The 21093-nt window shown below is 38.9% G+C and overlaps 2 protein-coding genes across 2 annotated transcripts; both read right to left on the reverse strand.

Moving 5' to 3' along the window:
- Positions 1-3832: 3832 nt before the first annotated feature.
- On the reverse strand, positions 3833-10511 carry ttc4 (tetratricopeptide repeat domain 4). The gene is made up of 10 exons (XM_050055065.1): positions 10241-10511; positions 8029-8146; positions 7761-7922; positions 7468-7545; positions 6978-7102; positions 6798-6884; positions 6398-6645; positions 6143-6227; positions 5147-5229; positions 3833-4913 (listed from the first exon to the last, which is right to left on the reverse strand). Exons 1-10 carry the CDS (start codon positions 10349-10351, stop codon positions 4814-4816), a joined length of 1197 nt encoding a protein of 398 aa, XP_049911022.1. The 5' UTR covers positions 10352-10511; the 3' UTR covers positions 3833-4813.
- Positions 10512-10807: 296 nt separating this feature from the next.
- On the reverse strand, positions 10808-15131 carry pars2 (prolyl-tRNA synthetase 2, mitochondrial). Its single transcript, XM_050055064.1, has 4 exons — positions 14987-15131; positions 13267-13603; positions 12846-13091; positions 10808-12766 (listed from the first exon to the last, which is right to left on the reverse strand). Exons 2-4 carry the CDS (start codon positions 13588-13590, stop codon positions 11885-11887), a joined length of 1452 nt encoding a protein of 483 aa, XP_049911021.1. The 5' UTR covers positions 13591-13603; positions 14987-15131; the 3' UTR covers positions 10808-11884.
- Positions 15132-21093: the final 5962 nt, after the last annotated feature.

Raw genomic sequence — 21093 nt, forward strand, 5'->3', positions numbered from 1 at the left:
GTCCTGTGTCCATTCCTTGACATGTCAGAGACATATCCACTCCAGGGAGGCCCCACCGTGGATCAGGGATACCTCTGGGGTACCAGCACATCCAATGGATGCTCAATCAGATTTGGATCTGGGGAATTTGGAGGCCAGGTCGATGCCTTTAGCTTTTTGTCACGTTCCACGGGCCATTCCTGAGCAGTTTCTGCAGTGTGGCATGGGACATTTTCCTGCTGGGGGGCCACTGCCATCGGGGAGTGCGGCTGCCATACGGAGCGAAACTTGATCTGTAGAACTGTTTGGGTGGATGAAGCGCATCAAGTGGCATCCTCATAAATTTCTGGACCAAAAGTTCCCAAGGAGGTCATTGCATTGTAACATGATCAATGTTCCTCACTTCACCTGATAGTGGTTCTAATTTTTTTGGCTGATCGGTGTATATTGTGTGTTAGCAAGCTATGTAACATTACTGTCATGTCCATCTTTTGGCTAGAAATGTATTTCAATTAGATCTAAAAACACAAGCCAACATGAGTTTTCCAATATCGAAAACTTTCACACAGTCAATGAGTCACATAGATAGCATTGTTAAAGACAGGGTAATGATGTTGTCATTGAGTAGGAGCCACTATATCAAAATGAGATGTCCACTTTCTCCACTGTAACTAATAAATTTGTTCATACATAGATTCAGGGAGAAAGTTAGCTTTTCCATGTTATGTTGTTATTTCTTTTACAATTTCAATCCATTCCTCTTTTGTTGGGGGCTCTCTAGTTCGCCATCTTGTTCGTTATCCCTAGAGTTAGTTGTGACAAGAAAGAAAGATTAAATAACTTAGAAAAATCATCATGACAAAGCCTTGTTGTACCCGTTCTTACACAAGAAAAAAAAATTAGACTTTAAGACTTAGAAAATAGATCACCACATTTTTTCCTTTACATAGTCTCATCGCTGTATTGTCATATAAATATCAGCTTATATAAGTAAGACATCACTGCACAACCCTGGTATCAGTCTTCCTTCAGTGATACCAAGACAAGGTCCCTAGATGTTCATGGAGAGGCTCATGCTGCTGCAGTTTTGTGTTCATAAGGCCTCAACTGTCATCAAATGTCAGAAACTCTACCACACGAAACCCTCCTAGCTTGATGGATGTTTTTATGTTGTTGACTTTTACGGTCAAGTTCTTGTCATCAGGAGTTGAATCCTGGGAAACACCCTGACGTGTTGTTACTGGTACTGGTATCAGTGGGGAGAGCCAAAGACTGTCATGTAATTAAATCTTTGATGAACTTTAAAGTTGGCCGTAAACAAAACTTGAATGACTTGATTGTGCTGCTCTCATTATCTAGTCACATCTGTGTCAAAGTACAAGACAAGGTGCTTCACGTTAAAATTAAATAAAATAAAGATAATTCTGATAAGCAGCTATTTCCTGAAAAAAACATTTACATCTACTACTTCTTTAGCTGACCAGTGGAAGTACAATGCCATGATTATAACTGTCCTGTAATCACACTTATAAAAAGGAAAAGTTTTGGGACATTTCAGCTTCATGTTTCTGTGTTAAATGGAAGAACCTAAAATTTAATTGGGTGAAGTAATTAAAATTTGTTGACCACGCTATTCTTAGCATATAGTTTCGCTTTCATTTGTATCAATAGATTCAGGTTTTACAGCATTGTTTGTGTTTAAGTGTCCGACACGCACATGGCTCCACTCATAAGCCAAGACATATACTTTCATCCATTCTCAGCTTGTGAGTCGCAGAGAAGGCATTCAGCTCCATCAGGTAAGACATGTTATACCTTTATCCTAACAGTTAAATGGCTTTAATCTTACATGCTGTAAGAGTTAAATAAAGAAATACAAGACAAAGAGAAGTGGACTTTCTGCAGACTTGAATGATTTAACTTCACTTTCTTTGGAGCAGCCATACACAGCAGGTTTTAATAATACAAATTAACCTCAACACGAGGCATCCTAGATATTTCTAAATGTCACCTGCTGGATTGTTTTTAGGTGCTACTGTGTGACTTCATAGAGTGATATACTGTTGGATTATATCCCTATAGATAATACACATATGGGGATGTAATATATATCAAGTGATTTTTAACATTTTAAGTATAGTGAAAAATAAAACATAGGTATGAAATATTATCAAAATGACAGACTATTGGAATTTTTTTTTAATTGTTACGGGACATTGTAATATTGTCATTTTGTGTCTCTTTGATGCAATTTTGTGTATTTTTTTTGGTAGTTGTGTGTTGCTTTGTTGTTATTTTGTGTCTCCTTGTGTTGTTTTGCATTTCTTTGTAGTTGCTTTGTCTCTGTTGTCATTTTGTGTCTCTTTGTTGTCATTTTGTGTCTCCTCATGGTTGTTTTTGTCATTTTGTGATTGTTATATGTCTCTTTGAAGTCATTTTGTGTCTCTTTGATGTAATTTTGTATATTTTTTTGGTGGTTGTGTGTTGCTTTGTTGTCATTGTGTGTGTCCTTGTGGTTGCTTTGCATCTCTTTGTGGTTGTTTTGTGTCTCTATGAAATCATTTTGTGTCTCGGACGTAATTTTGTGTCTTCTTGGGTAGTTTTTGTGTCTCTTTGTAGTCATTTTGAGTCTCTTTAGCCCATTTTTGTCGTTATTTCATGTCTCTTTGCATCTTTTTGTGTCTCTTCCTGGTATATTTTAAGAGTCTTTCTAGTCGGTACTTGTAAATTTGAGTAACATTTTGCAGATTAAGACCAGAAGACCTCCCTGATACTTTGGGTCCCTGGGCCTGTGCCCAGTAAGCCAATTCGGTTATCCATCCATCTATGGGTGAATGGTGCAGTTTATGGACTTTACGGGGTATTTTACATTGATTCTTAAGTCACTATAATTTAAATGATATAATATGATACCAAGTATTGTGTTAATAACAACTTGCTATCATTTAGTAATATACCTTATGTTGTAGCTACTTTTTTGCATATGATATCAGCTGAATGACAGCCAATGCTCCAGGCTTTTACAGTCTGCACATCATGTTCAGAGGTTTTCCAAGTAAAAGGGGGAAGAGATTTGTTTCCCCATTAACTGTTCTACTAAGGATGGCAATGCGTTAGTCAAATCAAGAAGATTGACGGCTTGAGTTCAACAAATTTTGCAACAAGCTGCTCCAAAATCTAATCAGATTATCTAATACAGAGGATAAATGAAATGTGGTGCAAGAATGACATTTTATGACATGTGCTCCTATTGAATTAATGGTACAAAAAAAAAAAAAAAAAAGAAAAGATTAAGACACAATACAAGTCTCCATATCTCATGTTCCAAAATATGAGCTGTCTGTAATCTTTTTTGCTGTGCTCTGATTTCCATATTAACAGGTTCACTGTTCACTGCCTCTGCGTTACGTCTAACATCTGATGGCAGTAGCCGGGGCCCCAGCACAATCCTTGACAGACTGGAAAACTGGTCTGTGTGACTGCTTTGAGGACTGCAATACTTGTAAGGATACCACAACTTTGACAAATTTGTAATTTTTTGGGATTAAAGTCCTTATTTTGTCTCAAGTCAGTTAAATGTTTCTCCCACTCTGTTGGCGGATCTTTGTGTTTTAAGGTTGCTATGGTTTCTGGTGCTGCCCTTGCCTGGCCTGCACAGTGGCAGGAAAATTTGGAGAGAATGCTTGTTTCCCGTTGTGTGACCTATGCAGCCCTGCCGTTCTATCAGCAGTCTGTGGAATACCTCTGTGTGTACCTCCAGCAGTTCTTTCTATACGGGCTGGTATGCGACACAAATATGGTATCAAGGTATGATGCATGTAAAGCTGACGTATATTTGATTTCACATGACAAGTTTAATAAAAGTCAAGGACTGTTGAATTTACAGCTTTCTGTATTTTTTCCTTTGGTTCTCTGCAGGGTTCTCTCTGCCTGGACGTCCAGATTTCCTGTTTCTGCTCCTGGTGCTCCTGGTGCCAGATGCAGCGGGAGTTAATACATCGCAGTACACCTCCCACTGTGATCAATATGTTTAATCAAAACGCCATACACGTACAAGTACAGCCTCCTCCAGTGATGTTGGCTCATGGACACCCAAATCACGCTTTTGTGAACCACAGAGACCCGGTTTTTGTGAACCAACCACACGGCGTCAGGGCAGCATACTGAGCTCTGTGGCTCCTCTTTAGTCTGATTTGTCTTGTGAAGGTCTGTGTCTGTAATCATACTAGATGACCCGAAACAGTTGGAAAAAAATTCAAAGTACAGCTGTCAATAAGCAGCTCTGCTCAAAACTTCCTTCTAAAAGCAAAACATGGTCACGTCTCTTGCTTTCACTTCTTAATTCTTTGTCAATAGAGCTTTGAAGTTTTCTTATGACGTCCAAATTAATTGTTAGTTGTTGCTGACTGATGCTGAGACTTGTAGCAGACATACTGGTATGTTAAAGAAGAGACTGATTAGTCTTTGAATGTCAAGGATAAAGTTGGTTGGTTTCTAGGCGGTGTCGTCTCTTGGTCTACATGTTTTGTCCTGTTTAAGTTTGGTCATTTTGTTTATATCTCATTTATCAAATTAAACACTTCAATAAAGCGTATTTTCACTGTTTTCAATCTGCAATTTATATTTGTACAGACAGAAACAAGAAGAATCCATATGCATTACTTTTAGAGATCTCATTTGTTTTATATTCATTTATACTGATACAAATGTGTCCTGCTCTTGGCCACGGGAGTCTTTCATATTCTCCATTGTCTCTTTCTCAGGGGCTAAGTCTCTGGGGTTGAAAAGAGAATTTAGCGTATTTAAAGTCCCAAGATTTTTACGGCTGATGTTTTCACAATCCTCGTATTTTCCTTCCTGTTAAAAACTGCTTCCAGAAAGGCGATCCCTTTACAAGAACGATGAAGCTGGGAGTGCCTGCCTTGACAAAACACCTGACAAAAGAACAGAGAAGACAGTGAGTCAATAAATGAGTGTGAAGGAGGTTAATGACAGGGAGTGCCAAGGAAGTTTATAGAGGGAAATACCCAAAATTGAAAAGTTAAAGTAAAAGTGAAGAAGAAAGTAAAGAACAGTTTCCTGCTCATCAATATGAAGAATTCTTTGTGGTATAAATCAGAATAAAATCACACTTAATGAAAAACAGACTTCATATTAATGGACGTACCTTTTATGCTGCAACACCTTTAAAAGTGGCGTTTCTGGGTTAACTTGGTAGAGTGTCTCCTTCCCCTCATCTTCAAAGTAAAGCTAGAAAGTGAAAAGGGGTCATATGAGGTTAATTGAGATTAAAGTAAATTAGGTCACTTTATTTATTGATATGTGGCTGTTTTTAGTAATGAAATATGACACTTGTTTGACTGAACAAAGTAATTACACATCACACTCAGTTCATCACAATGTGGCGACAATGCAGCGCTGCTATAGTTGGTAGGAAAAAGATTATTTCACAAGTTTAAGGACGCAGAACAAAACAACACAAATAACACATTATGTCGACTTATTGTAGATGGCGGTGTGAATTATTCCTGATTCTTTTGGTGAAAAGTCACAAGACAAAATACACAAAATTACAATCTTAGTGTCTTTTGTTTAACCTGCTGCACCAGTCATGAGTGTAGAGCTGACACCTTCTGTTTGGTTGATGGACATGTTGTTGTGCAGCTTAATTCTCATTGGTCAGCCAGTTGCAGTGTTACTTTCATGTGTCAACCAAAGCATTTTTACCAAGCTGAAAACATAAGGTGCTATTCTTCAAAACGCCCAGCTGGGAGCGCCATAGCGCTTCGGAGGAGCAGCTTTTTTTTCCGGCTAAATCGCGTCAGGTGTATCTGGTTACAGAAGCTCAGTGAGAGTAAAAACGCAGAGTACTTTCTCTGGATGAAGGGAAGGCTGAGGCACGTAGGGGGAGAGGATGGACTCGCCGGACTATGTGGGTTCATGATATGTCGTGGGTGAGGAAACGTGCAGCAGTTGTACATGTAGGATGTGAAAGCCTGTGTGGTGGGCTCTTTGTCCTGACTCTCCTCCGCTGTGATTGGATGGCAGGGTAAAAAGTTACACTTACCACCACAGTGTTTTACCCAAAGACGAACATTTTTCTAACTCTCATTGACTACAGCCCTACACGAGAGACCAATAACTTTCAGGGAAACACACAAACCTGCAAATTCTGTGGATGGTATTTTCTGTCCGTGTCCCAAGGTGGAAGTTCTTCTCCGAACATGACCGCCAGGTGGTCTATGAAACTGAGACAAATCAAATGATACAGACACAATATTATAACTGCATTTTTGATTAAAAACTATTAAAACTCCTAACTTATTTAACTTCATTTAAATGAAATGGAGAGAAGTTGGTGTATGGGGTATCCCACAGAAACACAACAGACCAAGATAAGTTCAGGGCCACAGTTTACCAGTTGTTCTCGCAGAACGCGGAGATGAAGTCAGTCTGCTGGTGTTCAGGATAGAGGAAGAGCACAGGCCAGTGCAGAGAGCCCTGCTCGTCCAGGATGACCTGAGCCCCCGTGGCCTCCTGGGAGCTGAGGCCGTCCAGGTTCAGCTGTGACATTGCTGCTGAAGAGCCCTCATCCTCATCCTCAACCTCGCTGTCTGAACCACGCTGACGAGGCTTCACAGACTGGAGGACCTTGATGCCTCGATCCTGCGGAAAACACACAAAAATGTATCTGATAATCATTAAAAAACAGTCTTACTGGAGATATTATTAGTGTCAGATTTGACTGATTGTTTCGGGTATAAAATAATAATTTTCCAACACAAGTGCTTACCATACAAAACAAATAGCATGTTTACCTTTATCGCAGCCAGAAGAGCTTCTTTCTCACCATGCAGCTTTTTTTCTTTGAGCTTGGCCTTCCTGGCGTCTCTGTCTGCTGCTCTCTGAGGTGCGACAAATAAACAGGGCTTTATGCTTAACTGAAACTAAAAAAACCTCCACCCTCAAAAATCAGCTGAACTCAGAACAGATTGTACCTTGTGTTTATCTGCGGCTGCTCTCAGCTCCTGCAGCTTCTTGTCAGTGGGATGAGCCTTGAGCCCCTCATCACACCACTGGATGGCCTCTGCAAAGTTACGCAGCTCTATACAACTCTGAGCACCTGCAGAAACACACACAACATACACATGTTTGTTTCTGTCATTATTTTAAGCAGGGTAATTTTTTTTTTGTTTTGTTTTTGCTTTCATAAGCTCAGGTCAGACCAAAGATTTGCGACGAGATGAAACCATTTTAAAATGTTGCATTGAAAAGTTGCAGCAGTGTGAACTGGCCGGTCTGAGCCTGACTCAAGCTGGCTGATGATGTCACCTGCAACTCAGCTGGTCATACTCGCCAGCATCAACTTGTCTCATCATGAACCTTCAGCCTGAACTGAGCTTTATGATTATTATTCACTATTATACAACTGAAATATAAGAATTTTTCACTACATTCATTTTGATATCCTACGCTTATGTTACATACCTCTGATCAAGGCTTTAAGGTGGTCTGGTTTGATCTTCTTTGCAGCCGTAGCATCATTCAACGCAGAGCGCATGTTACCTGTGTCGATATAAACCAGAGACATTAGGATTAATTTAAGCAAGAAACCCATGCAGATGTTTTTACATGGAAAAATATTCTCCAATAGTCCTGTAATTCACCTACCTGACAATAAAAAAACTTGAACTTAATCTTTGTAAACCACCTTATTATTCATAAGCATACAATCATATTCCTTAACGCATCTGTGGGGTGTGTAAATAAGAGATCTTTACCCAGGTGGAAGTGTGCTGCCGCCCGGTTGGTGAGGAGGACAGTGTCGAGGTCCTGGTCTCCACATTTCTTCTGCAAACCCGCTGTGTAGCAAACTACGGCCTTCTTGTAGTCCTTCTCTTTGAAAAACACATTTCCCTCATCTTTAAGGCTCTTTGCCTGCTCTGGGGAGGAATGAACCGAATCATTAAAAGATTCTCAAGTCTTCAAAGGCCGTTCTCAAACAGGTGTTTCAAAAGCTTGAGGGACTTAAAGCCGTGGTCGACGTACCTTCTGGGGGTCTATCTTCATCGTGGATGATGGCCTGCAGACAAGCCAGCTCAGGGTGTTTCTTTGGATCAATCTCTTCAGGGGCTTTTTTCATGAACATTGGTATGTTATCAAACTCCTGCATGAGACAAAAACAGAGGGATCACTGCAGATGGAGAGAAAGTTTACCTCTATGAAGCCGTGGTGAAGGAAGTGCTCAAATCTTTTACTTAAATAAAAGCAGAATGCAATTACCTGCGAATTGTTCTTGACTTATATTCAATTGAATACAGTAGAAAGACAAGATATTGGGTGTTAAAACTGACATACTTAATTGTTTTTAGTGCATATAAGCATTTGATACCTGAAACATGTTCCTTAAAAGTCGGGACAGGTGCAACAAAATACTGGGAAAGTTGTGAAATGTTTAAAAAAAAACACCTGTCTGGAACATTTCACAGGTAAACAGGTTACTTAGTAACAGATTAAAGTATCATGACTGGATATGAAAGGGACATCCTCAGAAGGGTCAGTTGCTCCCAAGCAAGGATGATCACTATGTGAAACACTGTGGGCAAACAGTCATTAGTTTAAGATTGTTTTTCAACATTGCAAAGTATTAAGTGATTTCACCATCTACAATGCATAATATCAAAAGATTCAGAGAATTTCTGCACTGAATGACTGTGACCTTTGACCTCTCAGGCTGCACTGCAGTAAAAACTGACTTGATTGTATAAAGGATATCACTACATGGGCTGGGGAACAACTTGGAAAACTACTGTCAGTAAACACATCATTACTGCATCTACAAATCCAAGTTAAGACTCTACCATGCAAAGCAAAAGTCCTAAATCGACAACATCCAGAAACACCACCATCTTCTCAGGGCCTGAGCTCATCTGAGATGGACTGACACAAAGTGGAGAAGTGTGCTGTGGTCTGACGAGTCCACATTTCAGGTTGTTTTTGGAAATCATAGACGTCATGTCCTCCGGGCTAAACAGGTAAAGGACCATCCAGATTATTACCAGCACAAAGTTCAAAGCCAGCATCTGTCATGGTATAAGGGTATGTTACTGCCCATCATGGGTAACTTCCACATCTGTGAGGGCAAAGTGAATGCCGAAAGATACACACAGGTTTTGAAGCAACATATGCTGCCATCCAGATGACGTCCTTTTCAGGTACGTCCCTGCTTATTCAGGCAACACAATGCCAAACCACACTCTGCAGGTGTTACATCAGTGTGGCTTCATAGTAAAAGAGTGCAGGTACGGGGCATCAGTGGCTTAGTGGCAGAGCAGGCGCCCCATGTACAAGGCTGTTGCCGCAGCGGCCCGGGTTCGACTCCAGCCTGTGGCCCTTTGCTGCATGTCTCTCCCCCTCTCTCTCCCCCTTTCACACTTGTCTGTTCTATCAATTAAAGGCTAATAATGCCCCAAAAAAAGAGTGCAGGTACTAGACTGACCTGTCTGCAGTCCAGACCTGTCTCCCATTGAAAATGTGTGGTACATAATGAAGTGCAAAATACAACAACAGAGACCCTGAACTGTTGGGCAAGTCTTCTATCAAGCAGGAATGGGAAAGAATTTCACTTTCAAAACTTCAACTATTAGTGCCCTGGGCTATCAAGACTGTAAAGGTGAAAGTAAAGGTGATGTAACACAGTGATAAACATGCCCCTGTCCCAGTTTATTAGAATGTGTTGTAGGCATCAAATTCAGAATGACTGTATATTAACTAAAGACAATAAAGTTGATCAGTCTGAATATTAAATATCTTGTCTTTGTACTGTATTCAACTGAATATAGGCCGAAAATGGTTTGCAAATCATAGCATTCTGTTTTTATTTACATTTTACACCGTTTCCAGACCTTTATTGGACTTGGTGTTGTATTAATCTGAATGTGAAATGTATAATGTTAAAGGTATCAAATAAATGTAGTGAAATTAAAAGTACAATATTTGTGTCTTAAGTTAAGCAGAGTATAGAGTGACGTCGGCAGAAATTCAGATGGAAATCAAATGACAATACTTAAGTTAAGTATAAGTACCTCAAATGTGCATATAAGTAACTGTTGGAGTACTTAAGTAAATGTACTTGGTTGCTTTCCGCCACTGCTATGAAGTTAGCAGTTAGCTTGCTAGCTAACATACTTATACTCATTGACGTATAAGCATCTTTCTTTTCTAATGATGATAACCGATAGTTTCTACATGCTGGCGTTACCTCCTCCCAGTTTTTCTCACTGAAGGCGTTTTTATATCTCTCAGTCTTGAATTTGTCCATGAACTCGTCCATGCCATCGTCACTGTCGTGTTGAGCCTGCGGGGCCGCCATCTTTGGATCCAGATGTGTTTATGAAGCGCTGTTATGCTGTTTATGAATCTTATATACAGTGTGACATGAGGTCACGTTAGTTGTAATAACGCTATCGCTTCTTCAAGTCACCCAGCTCCTTGTTTACACATGTGCACGGGCGGTGCTACGTGAATAACGATCCGTGCGGAAACCCAGTACCGATACCTTTGTTCCGCCGCCACCGACCTACAAATAAATGATAAATATTATAAATTGTCATCAATCTGCCAGAGATGACACATGATTAATTACATTTACTTAGGTTTACTTTAAGTGAGATTGAAAGGTAATTGGACTTCACTTGAGGATTTTAGTTTTATGCTTCTTTATTGTTCAAATGTAATAAATATGCAAATAAAAGACATTTTTTCCACCACACAAAACAGCTAAATTGACTAGTAACTCTGCAGGTTATTTTTTTAATATAATATTTTTCATACAAAACTAACGATTATTGTATTAAATACCATATATTGTTACAAACTTAACGACACAACAGAAAATAAACTATAACTTAAACCAGTGACAATAACTTCCTGCTTTTTAATTTATAAAAGATGTCTCTTAAATGATCAAATCTCCATAACGAGATAATCTTGCTTTTATGGTTCTATTTTTTTTACATGCAAAATTTTGAATGCAGGACTTTTACTGCAGTATTTTAATGATATTGGCATTTCGCTTGAGATTTAAATGCTTCTTCCACCACTGTAAATGATAATATGACGAGGAAGTGGTAGAAAGTAAATCAATACATTTAAACATAATTCTACTTTATTTTTATGGTGTGATACTTAACACAAGTACTTTTTAGCCTACTTGATTTACTTGACAGTTATTCATGGTTTTTTTTGTTTTTTTTGAAGACAATATGATGCAAAATGTAAAACAGTTGAAAGTGACTTTTAACAGCAACAATAAAATTCATCAGAATAAATAAATTACACATAATGACTCTATTCAGTGTGGCTAACTTGCATATTTAACTTTTTGACCACTACTTTTGTGAAGTATTCACAGTGCTTACATACTGTGGTAATACTACTTTTGCTTAAAAATCTGAATAACTCCTTTCAGTGGAAATGGTTGTTATGTATGTATTTTTTGCTTTTCCCTAACTTTAAAGGACATGGTTGTATTTACAGTATTTACCAAATGCCAGCATTGACTAAGAGGTCAGTTATATGTTACTAATGCATATTATAACATGACAAAAAATGGTCATTTTTTCTGTTCACCTCTCATTTTTATTTGTACTGGAACATGAAAAGCCACAAAAATTAATTGTGTATCACATCATGGTAACCAAATGCTATTTAATAACCTGAGGTCCATTATCAAGCAAATTCAAGTAAATTATAGTCTTTATAACTTTGCAAAACAAAAACAGATCTTCCAGTCCTTTTAGACAAAACAAAATACACAAGGCTTTTGTGTTCTCTTCCCACCACCTCATTGATTAAATCATGCACACAAATATAAAAACTTTATTTCCACATTGAGAGTTGTTTTTCATACAGTTTCCACTCTTCCCAGAAGATCCAACAGTCCATCTTTACTGAGAGAAATTGTCTCACCTGTCTGCTGACAGATCACCTCAAACCTGGGTGTTTCCTCCAGAGCTCCCTGTCCTACTACAATGACATATGGGTAGCCTAGTCTGCCGGCATCCTTCAGCCTCTTCCCAATGGTCATCTGCATACGGTCATCAAGAACAACCTCACCTCTTAAACGTGGCAGAGTGTCTCCCAAAGTGTGAACCAGCTCCTCAGCTAAGACTGCTGCCTCATCCACCTTACTGCCCTTCTTTGGGGGTAAAACACACACCTGGTAAGGGGCGAGAAGGCCTGGCCAACGGATCCCCTCTTCTGTTGACAACACCTCGATGGCTGCGGCAAGAATACGGGTAACCCCAAGACCATAGCAACCCATCTCTGATATACTAGGCTTGTTCTGGGCATTGCTGAAAGTGGCATTGAATATGTGAGAGTATTTTTTACCCAGGTAAAAGGTGTGGCCGACCTCTACACCCTTTGACTCTACCAGTGTGCCAGTTTTACACTGTGGGCAGTCAGTTCTGTCTGATGACATGGTCTCTACGTTAGCAGAGAAGGAGCAGTTCCCACAAACCAGTAGCCGGTCCTCACCGATGTCGGCTGGCAGCTGAAACTCGTGGGAGAGTTTACCGCCGATATTTCCTGTGTCTGCCTGCACCTGAACACATCGCAGACCCAGCCGGGCGAAGAGCCTGGTGTACGCCTGGCACACAGATTCATAGGTCTCGTAAGCTGCTTCTTCACTCACATCAAATGAGTACATGTCCTTCATGTAAAACTCCCTCCCTCGAAGCAGACCAAACTTTGGCTTTGGTTCATCTCTGAATTTGCGGGTGATCTGTTTAAAATAAATAAATAAATCATGATGTAAAAAAAATGCAGCTTATTACACTGCAGGCAACAGGATTAAAGGCTACCTGATAGAGAAGCAGAGGGAGTTGTCTGTAGGAGAGTGTCGCCTGGTGAGCGACTAGAGTCGTCACTGCCTCCTCGTGTGTTGGACCCAAGCAGTAGTCGGCTCCGTGGCGATCTTTCAGGCGGAACAGCTCCTTTCCCATCAGGTCCCAGCGCTCACTGGTCTTCCAAAGATCAGCTGAGCACAAACTGGGCATGTCCAGCTTCTGCCCGCCAATCCCCTGCATCTCTTGGTCAATCACTCTCACCTGTTGATTTAAAACAGTAGTTATTACATGTTTCAGACCAAAATGAGAACATTTACAGTCAACCTTGTCTATTGGAGGGGACAGACTTTTCTTCATTTTTCTCAAAACATTTGTTTGTGGACATAACACAACTAGATTTACCATTTATAATTTCTTTAACAAAAACTAGTCTCACCAGTTTCTCCATGGAGCGGACGGTGGCAGGAAGGTAGTAGTAACAACCAGGATTTGACAGATGGATGAGCCCGGCCTTCTGCATGAGCCTTTGGCTCTTACAAGTCATCTCTCCTTGCAGCCGGCTGTCCTGTCCCATATCACGCAGGTTTGAGGGCTGGTAGAGGCGGGACACCAAGAGTGTGGGCTTTATACGTTTGGAGTTGGTGGAGGCAGGGACATTAGCATGCTCAGCACATCCTGAATGGTTCCTGCGGGGAAGTAATGAGGTTCTGTGGAGCCGCTGGAAGACTCTCGGCCAAATCTGATTCATTATGGGCTCCATGGTATATCCAGACCTACAAGAGGGGACAAATTGGTTGGCAATGGAACTATTAGCTAATCAACGGCGAATATATTATCAAGATTTTAATTACTGATTAATCATTTTAATCATATTTACAGTTTTGATAAGACAAAACAAGACATTTTGAGGCCATCATCTTGGGCTTAGAGAAACTGTAATGAGCATTTTCTCAGTTTTCTGATAAAAAAAAAATTCAACAGATTAGTAAATAATGAAAATAATAACAACATGATATTTGCTCATATCACAAAGTCTGCCATGATACAATTTCAATTCAGGGGCCTGTGATCGACATGAGACAATATATAAAATATCCTTCATGTCTTTTTCTTAGCTGCTGCCTAAAGGCTTTCTTAAAGATGGCAATATAAGTATAACTATGTTTATTTAAGTACTTTCCTTAAATACAATTCTGAGGCACAACCACTTTACTTTTTTCTATTTTGCGTGCAACTTTCTGTATTATGTTAAAACCCCTTGAGATGTGCCATCTTCCCAAAATTTATCACAATCACAACAAAACAACAGAGGAATTACAGAATAAGTAAGTAATTATAAAATGATAGAAATACAAATACAAGTGCGTCAACAGACAGACAGCAGACAAAGAAACTAGCTCACAAACGAAAACAAAAAAGACAAACTACAAACATAGATTCATAAAAAACTGCAAACATATACAGTGCAGTGTGAGTGTCACCAGTTACAGTCAGGTGTAGACAATAACATATAAACGTAAGATGAAGACAGCTTCATTGATAACAAGAGTAGTCCATCTCAAAGTAAGATGACAATTCATGCTTGCAAATACCAAGTATTGAAATGGACATAGACTGTATAGAAAATACATCTAGTATTGACATGTACATTTTATTCTATTTCATTATTTCAGATGGACATATCTACTTTATACACTATAGACAACACAATGTGTACTTTACCTTTTATACATTTTGCTAATAATACTAATGCACTTTTATATAAGCAGGATTTTTAATGCCTTTCACTTATAACATATTTTTATATTGTAGAACTATGGCTTTAACCTGAGTAAAAGGATCTGAGTGCTTCTTCCATCACTGACACAAATACACATGATCTACTAGTGAAGTCCAGGTCGTCACAACTCAGAATTTCCTTTATATGTATCTATTTAATGTTTGGAATAAGCTGCAGCTGTATTACATTAATGCAGAGGTGTGGGTGAAAGTATAGATGCTACAGACAGGTGTCCAAAGTGTCCGCAGCAGCGACAGTCCACAGAGACATGTTAACCCAACCCTGGCTGTTTAGCACTTAAGCTAGCTGAGGTTAGCTTCCTTAGTTAGCACACAACGACGTAGCTACGCACGCAGAACAAGCAAACAAGACTCACTTTGAGAGCGGCAACTACTGTCTGACTGTTCCGAGTAGATTATCTGAGGATATGTATAAAGACTTTCATTTCTAAGAGGTTGACAGACTGCACAACATTGAAGGTCCCCGCACCATGCTGTCTTCCTCAGCGACAGGACCAGAGGCTCGTCGCGTTAATGTCACACCGCCACCTGCAGGTGTGGAGGAGTAGCGACGCAGAGCCAGAGGCAGGTAGAGGGATGGCGACCCTCTGATGGACGTTTAAGGTGGTATTAAATTGTTTTCCTTCCCTGACACAAACATGAGAATATTAGAAACACATCTGAATACAGTGCAGTCCAGTACAACACCATCACCATGACCACAATGCCACAGGAAAAAGTCAAAATATGTGACACTGTGGTGGGCAGTAATTTAATGAATATATGAATTAAAAATAGGAAAAAATTGTATAAACACGATTATAGTTTTTTAAAACACATAATTTAAACTATGGGTCATGTTAACCCAGGAAAGAGTTTGTACAATCAGTTCATAGAAGTGGACTGATTGTATAACCCATCTTAGCTTGGTTAGTGCTGGGCCAAATGAGCACAGGGTTGCTTTGACCCAGCATGTTAGGTTGTACAATAAACTCAATATTCTGCGCTAGGTTGCAGAAACAACCTAAATTGGGTTAAATTCATCCCAGCATTTTTCATAGGGTACATGATTGAACTAACACCTGTGATAATAAAGTACCAACAGTGGTGGATATACCTTAAAGCCATAGTAAAAGTGCAGATATCTAGTAGGATATTACTTTAGTAAAGTCTTAAAGTATCTGATATTAGCTGTATTAACTGTAGATCATGATATTAAATGTACTTAAGTATTGAAAACAAAAGTAAATTCTGTTAATAAAAAAGCGAGTGTTCAGAATTTTAAGAATTAAGTTTATTCTTTTTTAACATGTACACTACCTTAAAAAAAGGAGCCTACATTACACTTAAAGAAAAACAAAACCTCATAGGATTTAAAGAACAAAATTTTCCAAGAGAGACCAAGCATTAGGCATCAGCTTAGGGAAATGTCTTATGTGTTTTCCTTTGAAAAAAAAATACATACACAATCAAAGATGAACAAGAATGGTTTCAATGTATCTGGGGCCCATTTATAAGATATAAGCCTATCTTAGGGGCAAGGGTTTATCTTGTATGCAGGGGAAGCATAATTATAACCTCTGCAAAAAATTTAAATTTGATGTGTACAAAGTAAATGTAATATACATTATGCAATGAACAACCCCCAATGTAAATTAAATAATTCTTAGTCTTTTCCTTTTAATTTAACATCATTATTATTATTTTTATTTCTTCTTGTTGTTTGTGTGCCTATTTATTTATTTCTGTATATAGTCTACGTGTGTGCGTGTGCGCGTGTGCTATATTTTTTTCAATTATCTAATACAGCTTGTCACCATGTATGTAGTTATTTTAAAGACATTGCAGGACTTTGTAAACATTCATACATTTTGTATTTTATATGTTCTTTTCTTTTTGAATAATGTTGAAAACATAATGTTGAAAACTTAATAAATAGATTGCTGAAAAAGAAGATGCTTAGGGTAAATGTATTGGAGTAAAAGTGTACATATTATTAGGGCATGAAGTGGAGTGAAAATTAAAGATGACAGAAATATAAAAACTCAAATAATGTACAGATACTTCCAAAAACCATTGAGTACCAAAAATACATTTTATTTAAAAAAAAAAAAAAAAAAAAGCAGTTGTATTGGATGGCATAAGACTGAAAAATAAAGTGAGTCAGCTCCACATAAAATGAGTGTTTCCTGTTGATCCAAATGTTGATGACGTCACTGAGATGATGACTCTCTGGCTGGACCTTCTGGCAGTGGGCTTCAGGACTGTGGTGAGTTTGACTACAGACCTGGCGTGACGATAACATCTTTATTATTTGCCACAAGGACAAACATTATCTTGGAAGAGGACAGTGACGGACAAATGAGCCCAATCAGCTCAAGACATCTGTGTGGGAGAGTGTAATGAAGCAAAGCTGCTAAGGAAGGGAGGCTGTGGGCTAAGATACAGTTGGACATAGACATAACAACATTGTCTCTGATGGAGGTGTATATTAAATGTAACATGGTGCAAAACATACAAAACAAATACGGGTATTTATTGGCTATGAAATTGGAGACAAAGAGGAGGTACATTACATTCGTTTGATAACCTTTGCTTACATTGTTTGGTAGAAAGAGAAGTCCCTATAAAGGTTACTTTTGTTGAAACCAAACACAGCACATGTAGGCTATACACTGTTGTGGTGTGACTGACGAGTTTTTATTGACTTCGCTATACTATCACATGTAATCTTTGCCTTTTGTTGACATTATACTGTACATCAGTCCAGTCAGTGCACTTTTGCGGGCTTTATAGCATTTTATGTCAGCAATTTGAAACCATTACTCCCTCAGTCAGTCGATGACACACAGACACATGACCATCAGCCCACACAGCAAACACACTGTCTCTCTGACTTGTCTCTCTTCAGGTGGACACCGTGGGGGGACATCGTTCAGTCTGCAGGTAACAGATTGATTGAAGAGGCATACACACACACACACACACACACACACACACACACAGATGTATTCCCAAGCCAATTAGGTTTGCGCCTGTTTCATCCATTTATCTAGAGCCTCTTGTTGTTGTAAGATTTGGTTCTCAGAGAAACAGACGACTGAATGTCTCCTTGAGATACAAACAATCTCATTAGGACAGATCTTATCAGTAAATGTTGCATTTTCCCATTTGGTTTTGTACAGAATATTTAATATTTGCTGTTACAAAGACTTAGTCCAAGGTTTCTGGGAATTTCAGTGTAAAATAAATAAATAAATCTGGCAGGTTATACATGATTTCATAGATTATTAAAGGTGCAAGTTTGGTTTCAGAGGTGAGGAAAACACAGTTAAGTCAGTTTTTCAACCAAAACATAAAAAGTGAATGCTACTTCATGTAGATCTATCTAACAAATAATATTTCATGGTGAAATTTGTTATCAGGCATCATATTAATGATGGCATGTAAAAAATGCTGCAATTATCCTCCTTCAAGTAATCTTAAGGTTCCCTGATAGATTATTTACCATTGTTTACGATAAATAATGTATTTGCATCATTACCACAAAGACCAGTCCTTTACTGTCTTTGACTTATGTTGTAGCATTTTTAGGAGAACATAAACTGTAAATAAAAAACTCTGAGTTAAGTTTTTTTCCTCTTATTTTTCTCAGGATGAAGCAATAACCTCCACAACAAGATAGGCAAGCCATCCCACAGAAATTGCTGGGCCCCTGAGAGGAACTTACTGAGTGGTGGTGGCTTCATAGGCTGTCTGTCCGTTTTTGATTTTTTTGTTTTGCTTTATTTTCTAATAAAAAAACAACACATTGCCTAATGTAATTTAAAATAGTACATCAGCTGCATATTTCTAAATCTAAGAAAAATAAATGTTTCCCTCTGTTTCTTCTCTGTGTGACAAGTGTCTAATGAAGCTACTTTAATATGCTGTTTTATAATGTGTATAAAATTTCCATACAATTTCAGACATTCTTGATTCAAGAACTGAACCTCAAACTATTACTTTTAATATTCCAGAGACATTTACCAACTTCACATCAGCTCAAAGACGACTTATCAACTATTCCCTTATGTCAGCTAAGAAATGCTTGCTGATGTTGTCGAGGGGTAAAAACATCCCTTATGTGAATATGTGGCTTGATGATGTTGTCAGTACTCTTGAGGTGGAGAGGATCAGATATATTAGAAATGAGCAGGTGAACTTATTTGACACCATCTGGCAACCTTTTATTCTATGTCTGGAGAAGGTAACAGTGTAATGCTATTAGCAGATACTTGTTATCAATTTAATGTAGGATCCTTTGATTTTGTTTTGGGTAGTTCTTTTTTTTTTTAAAGATTATTTTGATTGGCTTTTTGCCTTTATTGACAGGACAGAAGGTGAAATGGGGAGACAGAGAGCGTGGGGACTGACATGCAGCAAGGGGCCGCGAGCTGGATTTGAGCCTGCGGCCGCTGCAGCAAGGCAGTGGCTCTGTACATGGGGCGCCGGCACTATCCACCACGCTACCGACCCCCCCGAACATGGTTATTGCTGGCCTTTATGTAGTCTGAGAGGTGAGCATAAAAAGTCCAAATCAGTCTTCTCTACTCCCGTACATTGGATTTTAATTCAACTCTATTGCCATTAAACCTGTGTACAATGAAACATAACCTTCTGTGATATTCATTGATGTAAAAATAGCCCTTACTTACAATCCCTGACCTTCATGTTTTAGTGTCAGTTAAATTCTCAAATTCAGGCGTGACATTATGGTGGGACATTGAAAACATGAAGCCGCTTTGTAATTTGATAAAAGCTAACAACTTCCCAAAGTGATGGGAGGAAACCTTTTCTGGTTCACTGCAGCTGCTGCTAATGTTTGTGCCACATTTCTGTCATGTCTCTGTTAAACTGCACCAACACTGATCTTGTTTGAATTCAAGTCAGTTACCACTGATTTGGCTCAACACACAGCACAAACAAACAAAGTCAGTTAGATGTTATTTATTTATTTAATATAACAGAAGCACTTGTTTTCAGTTGGTTGCTCCAAATGGCATTTAGGGTCATTAAGGGTCATTTAAGGGAATCCTCTTTGCCTCTCCTATGAGTCAGTAATCAGGGTGGTCAGACAAAATTGAGGTCATAAGGACAAAATAAGTTGTAGCTCTGATTACAGCCATCAATGCTCATCAGCTCCAGGCACATGAGGAAGGTGGTGAAACAGAAATGCTGTTATATCTCCATCAATCAGTGGAAAACGGAAGTATTTGATGAAACATTAAAAAGCACTGGTTGGACTCTCTTTGTGGTTTTGCCAAGATACCATAAAGAAAACAGGAGCCAGAGCAGCATCAAACAGGCACTGTCAGGCTAAATTAATAAACCTGCGTCTGCTGATACTGCATGATAACCTCACCTGAACTAAATAAGATCATTTAGTCTGACAAAACAACCCGAACTCAAGGTTCACTTTTTGAACTATATATAAATATAAATAAGAAAATTGATGTTTTATGTGCTATAAAAAATATATTTTTAATGCTGTTAAAACCACTACTGTTCAGTGCCTGTGCAAAAGCACTGAACCTTGCTTGTGACTCCTCAGCCTCTCCCATCTCTCTTTCTACACCTCCCTCTTGTACCCCCTCCATCAGTCAGCTCCTTCCTCTTGACTCCTCAGCTCCCACATACACCTCCTCGTTAAACTATATATATTTTCTCAATGCACGTTTTCCACAAAAACCTTGTCAAAAATATTGTTATTGTTAAAAACTGCAAGTTACATTCTAATAACACAAATCAATTCATTTACAGCCCAAACAGTCACTGCAGATATAAAATATAGCTAGCGATACATGATGTCCAGTTTGGTGGACAAATGATTAATTACATGAAATCAGTGCTTGGAAATCTTAACAGCCGTATAACTTCTTAGATGTTACCTGATGTTAACACATTTTATTTACCTGCATGGTCTCATATTATAGTAGGACTGGTGATAAATGCCTAAGCTGCACAACATTTTTTGCGTTCCATCGGCCATCTTGGTTTTCAGAGATTTGTGTTGCACTTACAACACCTGGCCAGTGGGTGGCAGTGTATGGTAAGATGCACTAGGGTCCGTAGCAGTGGCTTTTATGCAACTATAGCATCAAAACCCATGCATAGACAAGAAAATGACTTTTACGTACCTGTCCCCTGTAGTGACCACTATGCGTGAAAGGGTTAAAACTGGTAAAACACTGAATAAAGCAGTTTCAAAAGACCTTCTTGTTGCAGAGGGGCTGCTAACTTCAGTGGCCACCACAAAAATGCCAATGGCCCTATCCAGAGCCAGTTTTTGATTTGTCTGTTCTGGGCTACTGTAGAAACATGGTGGTACATGCAACCATCTCCCCTCTCCTCAGGTGTTCCCCAAGGCTCTGTCCTCGGTCCCATCCAGTTTATCATCAATCTCCTTCCTCTTGGTCATATATTCCCTAAATACAATATCCAT

The sequence above is a fragment of the Epinephelus moara genome, chromosome 10 (assembly GCF_006386435.1).
Source record: "Epinephelus moara isolate mb chromosome 10, YSFRI_EMoa_1.0, whole genome shotgun sequence".
NCBI classification, from domain to species: Eukaryota; Metazoa; Chordata; class Actinopteri; order Perciformes; family Serranidae; genus Epinephelus; species Epinephelus moara.

What these genes read in the sequence shown, in the direction of transcription:
- ttc4 (XM_050055065.1), bottom strand. Translation starts at nt 10,351, where the DNA reads ATGGCGGCCCCGCAGGCTCAACACGACAGTGACGATGGCATGGACGAG. An exon ending in TGAAGATAGACCCCCAGAAG is followed by an intron (nt 7,923 to 8,028) that starts GTACGTCGACCA and finishes ATTCCTCCCCAG; the next exon opens with AGCAGGCAAAGAGCCTTAAA. An exon ending in GCGTTCTGCGAGAACAACTG is followed by an intron (nt 6,228 to 6,397) that starts GTAAACTGTGGC and finishes GATTTGTCTCAG; the next exon opens with TTTCATAGACCACCTGGCGG.
- pars2 (XM_050055064.1), bottom strand. Translation starts at nt 13,590, where the DNA reads ATGGAGCCCATAATGAATCAGATTTGGCCGAGAGTCTTCCAGCGGCTC. An exon ending in TCCGCTCCATGGAGAAACTG is followed by an intron (nt 13,092 to 13,266) that starts GTGAGACTAGTT and finishes TTAAATCAACAG; the next exon opens with GTGAGAGTGATTGACCAAGA. An exon ending in TCCCTCTGCTTCTCTATCAG is followed by an intron (nt 12,767 to 12,845) that starts GTAGCCTTTAAT and finishes TATTTTAAACAG; the next exon opens with ATCACCCGCAAATTCAGAGA.